General features: G+C 40.1%; 1 protein-coding gene across 1 annotated transcript in view; it reads right to left on the minus strand.

The window, feature by feature from the left end:
* The window catches only part of PLCL1 (phospholipase C like 1 (inactive)), a 294,860-nt gene extending 285,139 nt beyond the window's left edge, over window positions 1-9,721 (minus strand). The window contains exon 1 of the mRNA XM_031452062.2: window positions 9,037-9,721. Coding sequence (XP_031307922.2) covers window positions 9,037-9,279 — 243 coding nt within the window. The 5' untranslated portion in view covers window positions 9,280-9,721. The remainder of the gene's footprint in view (window positions 1-9,036) is intronic.
* Window positions 9,722-12,052: the final 2,331 nt, after the last annotated feature.

Raw genomic sequence — 12,052 nt, forward strand, 5'->3', positions numbered from 1 at the left:
AGACAAGGCTTGTCTTTAATGCCAAGCATTCCCATCACCAACCTAGACCAGTCCTTGCTAGATCCTTCCCAGGAATCTCTAGGCCCAAAGGGCTCTGTGCCGAGCAATTACTGTTGGGCATGTTAAGGTGTGAGGTGTTAATAAGTTAAAAGAATCTCCACAAGAACCAAAAAGCCAAGAAAATCCCAAAAATTTGAGTTCCCAAATGAACAACTTCTGGCAGAAGGATCCAAGTAGAGACATCTGTTGAGCTATTACTCTGTCCATTTATAAATATGATCCCATCTGACTCCATTCTCTTTAACACACATTCATCCTTCTTCCTCTTCTCCCCAAACCACAGAAATCTCAATTTCTGGTCAAATTTAACTGCTAATACTCTGAGTGTGACTTCTCACAGCCCATGCAATTACTTTTGTGACAAAGATAAAGACTATCATCCCACCTGTAGGACAGAAAGCTGGGAACCAAAAGATCACCTGATGTTGAGGCTTCTGACTTCCAATGTGTCTAGTGTGTGTACACACAAGTACACACGACTGTATTTATCACAAAACCAGCTTGATTCCATACTAACTGAACATGAGAAGGTGTTAGGAAAAATATTTCTCATAAGTTTCAGAAGTTCAGGGAAAGACTTATTGTTAAAAAAAAAAAAAAAGAATGTGACCAAACACCTTATCGTACAAATGCTGCAATAAAAGAAAAGAGAGAGAGAGAAGAGAAAGAAAAAGCCAACGTCCTTTATCTTTTCAATAATGTAACATAACCACAGACAGATAATTAAAGCTGCCATATGAGGAGTGTTTCAACAAGAGAGCTGACTGTGCCTTTAATACCTGGCCAGTATCCAAATGATGGGGACAAACCTCTGGGTACCATTTGGCGTGGTGCTGTATCTCTGCATAGCAGAATGGACTCATTACCTTCAACACAATAAAGTGGCCACAAGCACAGTAATTTCATTACATAATCACGCATTTAAATTTCCCACATACTGACTTTGGAATTTCTCCCCCAAAAAGGGAACTAAATGATTAAATAGACTTTCAGTTTAATGGAATTCCTCAAATATTCCTTGTATGTGTGATGAACTATACCCATCTCAAATGTAATTAGGTGGAAATCTTAATCATATAGCATCATATCCTCTACCACTTATCAAAATTGCAACTTCCTTGGATTGGCAACTCAGATACATTTATTGATTTATTGATGCTGGAAGACAAAGCTATCAAATATAAAATAAATCATATCAGGTTGCAATGATTAACAGTCCATCCTTAGCCTGCATAATTTATACCAAAGTTGGATCATAAATTCTTGCTTCATGGTAAAGATGCAAATTCTAGTAAAAGAGTAAAAATATAGTAACAGGAATTCAACTCACCTCAAGGGAAAATGAAGTACAACATTATTGTAAAGTCATGGGAATTTTACAAGAAAGGTTATGAAACTGGTATATTATTATAAAAAATATATTCAAAGAATCCTTAACAGAGTTTCCCAAAATTGTTTTCAGAATTTCCTTTTTGATTTGTCAGCTAAACTTGGTTTTTAAGGTAGCTACATAATGTCTTGTCTTTCATGCGTACTAGCTAAGGTTTAAATCAATATTATCTAAGAGGATATACAAGATTAAAAACAACCTCTGGAGCTGGACTATCTGGGTCCTTTTCCTGACTCTACCATTTACTAACTATGTGACATTGGGCAAGTCATATAACATCTCTGCATCTGTAAAAATGGAAATAACAATTGAAAATACTAAGCTCATACACATGAAGTGCTTAGAACAATGCCAGACCCATAATACAACTTATATAAGCATTTGCTATTATTATAAAGGACATTTCTCAACAGGAATATCTCTTCAGGATGTACTGGGCGTTTTACCTATTAGATTAAACATAAAAATAAAGCATTTCACTTTTAATAACATTTCTAAATACATAATATTTAATTATACCATGGAATCAATAATTCCAAAATATTTCAAAAGGGGAGTTCACCAAATGCTGATGATGTCTTTGCATCCAAGTTTCCGGGGGAGCACAGACTCTGCCAACCTCCCACCCCTCACCTCTGCCCCTACTGCCTCCTCCAAAAATTAGTCATGATAATGACTGAGACTGCATCTTCAAGGACATTGATAGACTCTATTTTATGGAGATGAAGTTTTCAAAGGAGGTAAAAGTCAGAGTGCACACAGCGTGGTTTCCTCTTTCTCCCCTCAACCCAACAACGGGCTGACCTGAAGGGAGCAGAGCAGGGCAGTTTACACTTGATCTTCCGACACAGTTGCCCTTTTGCTGAGCCAGCCTGGGCCAAGAAAGGCTTAGAGGGGATACACATTCTCCTCCCGCTGACTCCTTATTCTCTAGCCCGAAGGATCTGGCTCATCTTTGGCGGTCAGATCTGGGATGGGGGATGTGGGCTTATTTGGACTGCTTTGGTTTGAAATCACTTGAGCCTTAGAGAAAAGCACCTATAACACAATCAGGTCCATTTCTAGCATTCTGCCCTGCCATCTTGGTCCTAGCTAACAGTACCAAGGGTTCTTTTGTCTCTTCACCTTCCTTATACATTTATCTTCCTCAACGTCTCACAAGGAAGGTGTTCTGAATATAATCTCACCTTCATTTCTAATCATTACATGGTACAATGCAATAATACAAGTTTGCCTGCTTATACATACTGCCTGTGCTTAGTCTAGTACAGATTTAGCATCTTTTAAAAGGCTCTTGAACAAGTCAGTGTGAAGGAATTGAGAAAGCAAATATTATCTTTGAAAGGTATTTTAAACTTTTAAATACAAAGTTGTATGGTTAAGGAAAAACACAATAACCTTGCCAGTAATACGTACACACTTTCCTAAATTCACAAGTACAAATTAAGAAATCTTTGAGAACTAAGCACACTTACTAAAGTAGTTTAGTTGTTATGTTGTTTTGTTTTGGATGGATTGTTTTTTTCTTTTTTTTTTTTTCAAAATTAACTTGCCTTTCTTCTTCCCAGAGCAATAATGATAATATAAAAAATGATTCTTTTCTACTCACCTGTGCAATCTTACTTATCTCAAAATGATGCTAGATTAATTATTAGTGAGGTAAATTGAAAATGCTAGATTATATCCTTTTTCAACACATCCACATAAAATGTTACAGATTAAACTACAAATCAAATCCAATTGTAAATCCAAGGGACTATTCCAATACTTTGTCATACTATAATTCTGCTGCCATCAAATGTTAGCTGAAATACACAAGACAGAACGTTGTCATTATAGAAGCTAACCAGTTTTTTTATTGTCAATTTAGTAAATTCATGAATTACAATATATTCTATCATAAACCTTATAGGAACTGGGATACAAAGATGAACTGGCATGTAAAAATAAATAAGATTTGATAAAACTACAAACAAATCTTTTTACATTATTAGAACACATCAAAATACGAGATTTTGTCAAACTGACAGGTTCTGCTGTGATAGGTTTACTAGATTTAGATTGGAAGTGCAATCAGATTATTCTCCCTCCTCATTTAATAACCAATGGGTCATTTACTGGTACTGAGATACCAATGGGAAACTCAAAAAATAACTTTACTCCTGCCTTTTACTTCTGTTTAGTCATTTTAAGCTGGATAATTTGTTTTGATGTACAATCTTATACATATCTCAGTTTAGACACTGCTCCCCAAAATGGAGTTATGTTTAATGTTCAGTTGTTAAAGTTGAACAGAAGTCACTGGGGTGGGGAGCCAGGGGTGGAGGGGTGGGCAGGGAAGCCTGCTGCAATTCTTTCTTTGATTACTCCCCAGCCCACTGCCTGACCAGTTACTCTGGCATTATTACCTAGAAGCATTAATGGATTGTTAGTTCAGTAGCACCAAAGGTAAAGTCGGCTGTTTCTTGATATCTTTTCATTACACCCAGTTGTGCCTGTGGTGTTATTTGGCAATAAATGTTCAATTGACATTTTACTGTACAAAATTTAATCACCTGTTTACTGTGAAAAGGTAAAGGCTAGGATAACCACTCTTCCGTCTTAATTGCAATGTATGTTTGATTCCTCAGTAGGTATGCAATTAATTTCTACTTTTTAAACCTTAATATGTTTTCCAAAAAGGAAAAAATTGGTGTAAATTCTGATAGTATTAGCAAGCATTAATCAACACGTACTGCTAAAATCTTTCATCAAAATATGACGAGGCTCCTTATCTAAATATTATTCTGAATTCTCTTGAGAGATGCTATAATAAATCACATCAGAAAGGCACTACAATGAGAAGCAACCACTTCTAAGGTGAAATGTGACCATGTTTCTATGGCAATTTCAGGGAAAGTAAACACTCTGACTGAAGTTACTGGGTAATAAAACAAATCCAGACAAGAAGTTCAATGCTATTTATGAATCAAACCTCAGGAGCACCTACAACTGGAGTCACCAGGACATGCTCATGGTACCCAGCAGAGGCTGGCCAGCTCCACTGTACAATCGGGTTGCTTACCCAAAATTCACCCAGGAGTCGCTTACTTGGAACTTTTAACATGTATTTCTACAGGCAAAAGAGTCTATAAATGCTGATTAACTCCCAGACCAATGTCTAAAAGTTTTGAGTTATTTTTCAATCACAATTAATTCCCTTCATAGCTGTCTCTATAAAAAAATGTTTTCAAAGCTCCTACTCAAGATACCCTATTTAATCACTCCTCTAGAATAACTCATATTCCTATGCCCTAAATATCCTATGATATTTACATCAATCTAAAAGAGAATACAGTCCTTCACAAACTCAACTGTCTGCATGGGCACAGGAGAAGTGGGCCTGGTATAAGAGAGGAGATGCGCCCTCCATACACTGATGAGTCGAACATCTGCCAAGCTGCTATGCCTTTTCAAATACAGTGTAGGCCTAACACAATGACAAAAGGCAGGAGAGTTTGCAATCCCTTTCCAGAGTCATCCATATCCAGGTGTTCTGAAATGGGGAGACGGTGGAGCTGAGAAAGGATGGTTTGGGGGGTCCCAATAATCTGCCACTTTCTTGGATGTTCATGTTGTTTCTAATCTAAAAAGTAGTCATGGATTGTGGGCTTCCTGCATCTGAGAATCAGCATGAGACCACAAGTTCTCATGGTAAACAGACATGGGTATGAGTCCTGACTCCACATAGCATTAGTAGCTCTCTGTGCCTCCCTTCTCTACTGTAGAGAGTTTGCTATGAGGATTAAGTGATATAATGAATGGAAGCTCTCAGTATAGTACCTGACTCATAGTAGGCAGCACTTCATGAAGTGAAAAAAATTTCCTTTGCCCCTCTGAGGAGTACCAAAATTTTGATTTGGGTCAACAGGTACCCAAGGTGCATCTTTGAGGCTACAGCTCAGAAACCCACTACAACAGCCCCACAATAAACATGACAGAATAACTGGCCATGATATAAAATAAGAGACACAAACAACACGGAAGTCATTACTTTAGCTGCTTCAGTGCACGTCTCAGCACCTTATTTCCAATTCCTATCCTCATCCCACACACCTATGTCCACGGGATCTGAGTGATAATTTCTTCTAGAGAATTCACACTTATGTAGAATCAAAAGGAAATGGAAAAAACGATTATATGTGAGATATATATATATATTGGAAGACAAATCAACTGCTATTTTTAAAACATGTATGTATCTCAATTCCTACCATCTAGTATAGGGAATAAGCTACACTCCTTTCTATTTCCAGAAATTTCTATTACAGAGCTATAAACTATAAAACGTTGAATATTTTAAATGTATAAATTTGATACTAAGTATGAGATAGATAAATGGTCTAATTTCTTAAGTAGAAATATATTTGAATGGAGAATAGTATATAATTGTTAGATAGTATCAATCTTGCATGTAATTGATTTGTCATTTTAAACCACTAGTCATGAAGAAGCAATTAAGATGGAGTCTAGTGCAATATTGTGGTATATACAACAATGCACTTACCAAAAAACATGCAACATTTATCAATGTCAATGCTGTCAAAAATAATCACGCAGAAAAACACAGGGAAAAATGGACAGGTTAAAGAGAACTTAGTTTAATTCTCACATTAAATTTTTTAAAACTTAGAACTGGGCATATAAGGGAAGAAACAATCATAGTCGAATGAAGACTTTCCAAAGATATATAAAGATAAATGTTGCCATTGTTTTCATCAGCTCAGAAGGAAATTTTCTCAATTAAACACATGTTTTCACAAATTAGGGAGGGCAAATTTACTAAAAACATTCATTTTATTAATATACAAGACAGTCTGGTTTCTGGCATGATAAGAGAAATGCACTGTTCTGTTTTATCTAATATTCAAATTCATGGAGAATTAGCAGTCAAATTAGAATGGAAACAATACCCAAAATTGAGCTGAAAGGAATTTAATATTTCATGATTCACAATCTTTCAGTGGTTCAGTGTTATGATCATGAATATCAATTATCATTGTACTAAGGCTATTTGGAACAACATGTAATAGTTTGATTAACTTAAAATGTACTAAAGCCTTTCTTTTCATATATGTTTCAATGCCAAATAAAAAGAACTCTTGGCAAAACGATGAAGAATGCATCTTTTTTCTCAATACAGAACATATGCTACTGATTCCTTATATGATCTAGACTTTTTTAGAAACTCTCATTTTTATTATGCTACAGTGAATAAACCACAGGGCGGCAGATTCAAGATGTTAACAGAAGGGTCCTTGACCTCACAGAGGGAGTAGAATAGAGCCCACCACCTGCCTCTTTCCCCAAGAAAGAAAATGAAGAAAATGGAAGAAAATGAAGACCTCTGGGAATAGACCCCAAGAACCACTGACCACCAATGACCTACAAGGTTGTCCTTGAAATTTAACTGACTCATCACAATGACCTTAGACAACCTTCTAGGCATCAAAATGTTTGGAGCAAATCTGAAGCTATGAGGTCTGTAAAACTCTAGCCAAATTTTATTACATAAATCAGCCGCATCAATCGTTCACCACAGATATGGACAGATACACATGCTTTTACATACTTGGAATATTTCCAGAAGGATACATAAGAAAGTGTTAGCAGTTATGGGAGTGGACTAAGTAAGTGGGAATATGGAGTGGCTGGGAGTTTTACCTTTATACTCCTTTGCAACATTTGTTTTTATCCTGTGCATATGTTACTTTTCCAATTAAAGCTAATCTAAAATAATAACTGATTTCATTTTCTTGTATCTTTAATTTTAAACACCATTTATTAACTGTTTATTTTCCTATTAAATAGGAAAAGGATCAAGCTGCTATTCTGTTGCCTCCCTCCTTTTTGTCACAAAAAGAAACTTCAAAAACTAACAATATTGTAAATCAATTATAGTTCAAGAAAAAAAAGTCACCATTACTCAGCAAAGACCCTTCTGAGAATATCAAAAAGCACATACTAAAATTTAAAAACTGAAAATTTAGCATAAGGATTTGTATATTCTTTACACTCTGTTACTTTTATTTTTACAACATGAAAAGCCCACTGCTTTTTATGATGCTCTATTTTAAACTTTCTTGTGGCTCTTGTTTTCACACAACATGTGTACTCTCTATATCTTAGAATCCAAAATGTACATTGCCTAACTGTGATTTTTTTTGGGGGGGGGGGTTCAAAACAATATACTTTCTGACCTGTGGGTTAAAAAGAAAAAACAACGATCATTTCCATTTTATCCAAATTCACACCCAGAACAGAACACTCCTCTTCACATAATCTGAAAGTCACAAAATAACAAAACTACTATAAGTCATTTGCAACAACCGCCCACTCTTCTTTTAATATAGAAATCTCCCTGTTCGGTTTTAAACTTCTGTGTGTCAGGATTGGGGAAAAGCTTAGACCATACTTGGAACTAGGTGGATGGACTGTGGGAGCAGTCTACCCACACTGGCAGGAGGAGCTCCAATTTAGAGATTGAGAAAGAGATATGTATTATGTGGTGTATACAATTTAAACCTGAACAAGCGTTTTAAATGTATTAGCACACCAAGTACGCTGAATCCTAAGCAGTTCCAAGTCCACCTTTCACTATCATCTTTGGCTTATTTTAATATATAAGTAGTTTCATACCGATAGCTCTACCAAAGTAGATTTTAATGTCACATACGCAAGATTAGCCACATGCATTTATGCTAAGAGGCCCTTTCCCAAAGCCTGTGGGAGGGTTTTGACTTCTAGGAGACCTTATCCCAATGTCATGCACCCAAGATAAAATACTAAATAGGAAAAAAGCCCCAAGTGTAAGGAAAACATGAAGAGATAGGAAAGGGGCGAGGCTTACAAATTTCCTGTCAAATGGATGGAGGGAAACCGTGACTGGTGGCTGAAGGGTCGGGAAGCGTTTTCCCTGGATGTGGTGGTAACCACAATGACCCGGAATGTTGCTTGGTGGATTGACTGTTTTCCGGTTGCGATTTCCGCAGCGCGGAAACTCTGGACTTCACCATCGCTCTTTACTTTGCCGCAGCGTCCAAAGAAAACTCTGCCTGCCTACGGGGGGAAATTTCACACTCCGAGAGATGTCAGGACCATTTGAGTCCTGAGGGTTTGGGGTTTTTATTGTTGGTGTTTTTTTGTTTTTGTTTTTTCACTTGAGAGTAAACTGCATTTCCTTTACTGTGGGGGAAAAGCTAACTTTTCATTGGAGAGCAGTGCACAACCATCCTGCGGGTCTGCGTTTATATTGAGTTCTCCCTCCTCATCAACGGTTTAGCGAAGCTTTCAGGGAAAATGAGGAAACGCATCCATTAAAACACAAAGACGCAGAACGGAACTTTTCCTTCGCTATCAGGAAAAAAAGTCACTTCTGCTTCCACCGCCAAGAGCTGAGTCTGGGAACCTCCGGACGAGGAAGGAAGGATTAGTAATGAAAGAGATGGGAGAAAACAATGCCAAGCCTGAGATGCCTCCGGACACCGTATATCCCGACCCACTCACCACCCACAGCCACGCTCCCGGGGCGGCGCGGCCTCGCTTACCTTGATGATGCTGCTACGCCGGGGGGTCGCCCGCGCCGCCTCCAGGAGGCCGGCCTCGCAGTCCGCCGGGGCCGCTGCAGCACCGGGCAGCGCGACCCCACTGCGACGGTCCCTCCACCGGCCCCCAGGGGCGGCCGCCAAGCCATCCCCGGAGGTGGCGTCTGGGCCCACTCGGGGGTCCTCTTCGCCCCCGGCCACGTCTGGCGGCACGGGACCGTCCCTGCCGGCTGCTCCCTCGGCCATGGCCGAGCGCGTTTCGGGCTCCCCCGGGCGAGGCGGCACGCCCGGCAGCGGAGTCCAGCCGCTGGGCACGGGTGCGCTCACGCACCGGGTGGCGGCCCCGCCAGACTTTGTTTCACCGCCGGGCGGCGGCGGCAACTTTCTAGAGAGGAGACATTGCTCGGGTCGAGACGTCCGTGGGCTCTGGTCCAGGAGGCCGGCAGTCCACTGGGGGACGGCAGCGGCGGTGGGGAAAAGATGTGAGCGGGAGGGAGAAGAAGAGGCGAACAGGAGAGGGAGGTGTCCGAAATGTGATGCAAACGCCCGCTCTGCGCCAGACAAAAGGCACCGGGCGCCTGGCCCGGCGGCTTCCGAGGCCGGGACGCGCGCGGCCTGAAAGGAGACAAGGCCGGAGACCGCGGCCCGGCGCACCCTCCACCTGCCCGCGGACGGCGACGCAGCGGCCCCAGGAAGAGCGGCGGCGGCGGCGGCGGCGGCGGCGGCGGCGACCTCCACTCCGCTCTGTTGTGACAGGGAGGGAAGACTTGTTTTGACAGCCCGTGGGGATTGGCAGCCGTCTGGGCCTCTTAGGAGCCTCGCCTCGCCGAGGGGGAGTCGGCCGACCAATCCCCACTGCGGAGGGGTGTGCCCGAGCGCGAAGAATGGAATGTGTTCTCTCACTGGGAGCCGGCCCAGCGGGGCTCGTGTACTAGAGCGAGGTGTGAGCGCGTGCGCGCGTGTGCGCACCCGGAGGCGCTCGGTGTATATTTTGGAAGTTTAGATGCTGGAAACGAACCTGAAGACGCAACAAAATCAGGGGATGGGGGAGGGGGAAAGAAAAACTTCGTTTTAAAGCAAAGCAATGTCAAGGAAACGGGATGCTGAGTATCAGTGTCAAAGCCTTTGGCGTGACGCGGAGTGCAGCTTCCCACCATCAGGGGTTAACTGCAGACTCTCACCTTTAGAAGTTAAGTCCGTGCTGAGATAAACCAGGGTTTACTGGGATCCTAGAGTTGGGTAATCTGCTTCAAGTTCCGTGAAAAGATCTTCAGTTCACTCTGCAATGTGAAAAAATGTGACATGAAAAGAGAATCACATAAAAGAAGTGAAGGTAATAGGAAACTGAACCAACTAAACCCCTCTGGAGAGTGACTCCTCACAGATGTGATGGATGCTAAGTACAAGGTGAGGTGAGGGATTTAGTCTCTATCCTAAAACATCCCTATTTGAAAGTGGTTCAACTTCCTTTCTTTAGATAATCCTATATAAACATATTTAGCTCATTTCCAGCAAGTTAGCAACCAAGAGGGGAGATATCCTTGAATGATGCATTAAGGCACTGAAATTACCTGCAGAATACTCAGATGAGAAAAGGATAGCTCTGATGTCTCCTAGTAGGACAGAAGATTTGACATTTTAATTTAAAGGCTTTTTTAATATTAGAACCTATGTTAAGCCTCGCTTATACATTAAATTATAATTTAATTATTAACAATTGTATAATTTGGGGTGTTATTTGTTCCTTCAGCCAAGAACATGAGAAATTCTTCAGGCTTTCTGACTCACAATTTGTTAGAATATCAGACTTTTAGAGATGCAAAGAGATTTAGGGATTATCTGATGCAGCCCTTTTATTGTACAGATGAGATAAAGGCCCAGAAAATTTCAGTTTCTTGTCTACTAGTTAGTGCAGGAGCTGAAATTAGAACTTGCCACTTAACTCCTCCAGTAATCTCTTCACTTTATCTCGCTCCTCTGGGGCTGCAAGCAGCCAGAACTGGATGAGGCCCTTGGGAGTTTTCAGACTTGACATTTACCAACTTTGAGGGAAGACTGAAAAGGCCTGATTTTTACCTTTTCTTTAAATATAAATGCAGCCTAGTAATGAACATACCAGATTAGCAACCTCTCGTTTTAGAACCAACACTACCCTCTAGTGAAACCCTGAGAATTGCATCCACAATAGCAATGCTTTTTCTTTCTTTCTCATATGTGAAAGAGAGGAGGGGAAACTCAATTAAAAATGTCCTTTCAACTAATCTGCCTTTATAACCCACAAATGGAAGGAAGTAAAAGGAAATAAAAGGGCACCTAGACTTGAAAGAACAATACATGTCCTTCTTCTCCATTAGTTCAGGGAATTCCCATCTATCTCATAATAGGAAGAATTTTACTTGCTAAATTCACAAATATAACCTATTTTAAAGTACCATTTTTTTCTTTGATATTCAACTAATACTGTTTTATTTCTGTCTTCTACAGTTGCTTTCAGAGCTTTATTTTTCTTGGTTACCCAAATAAAAATTCCATTCTTGGAGTGTCCTCAGAGAAATTTAAAACTGCAGTTATCTCACTCAATATCTTGTTCTATGATATTAGCATCATTTACAGGGATTTCCCATGTAAATGGCTTGTGTATACCATCCTGATAATAATTTTTTAATATTAAAATCAGTGTCACCTTACTAACATTTAAGGTCAGTGATCATCACACACACACACACACACACACACACACACACACACAAAGCCAGAAAGTATAGCATATAGTATATAAAATTTTTTGTGTTTCAATTAGATGATGGGCAGTTGGATTCATCTCTTTTCTTCCTTAGCAGGCTTCTCTCTCACCATCATCTGAAGGCAAACACACACACACACACACACACACACACATACACATACACACCTGAACCTTTGCTCTAAGTGTCTGTTCGTTAAGGCTGTTGTCTAATTCATTCTACTCTAAGAATATAGTCTTTCATACTGTTGTCTTCTAGCATAAGCTCAGAAGACT

Source organism: Camelus dromedarius, chromosome 4 (assembly GCF_036321535.1).
Source record: "Camelus dromedarius isolate mCamDro1 chromosome 4, mCamDro1.pat, whole genome shotgun sequence".
Taxonomy (NCBI): domain Eukaryota; kingdom Metazoa; phylum Chordata; class Mammalia; order Artiodactyla; family Camelidae; genus Camelus; species Camelus dromedarius.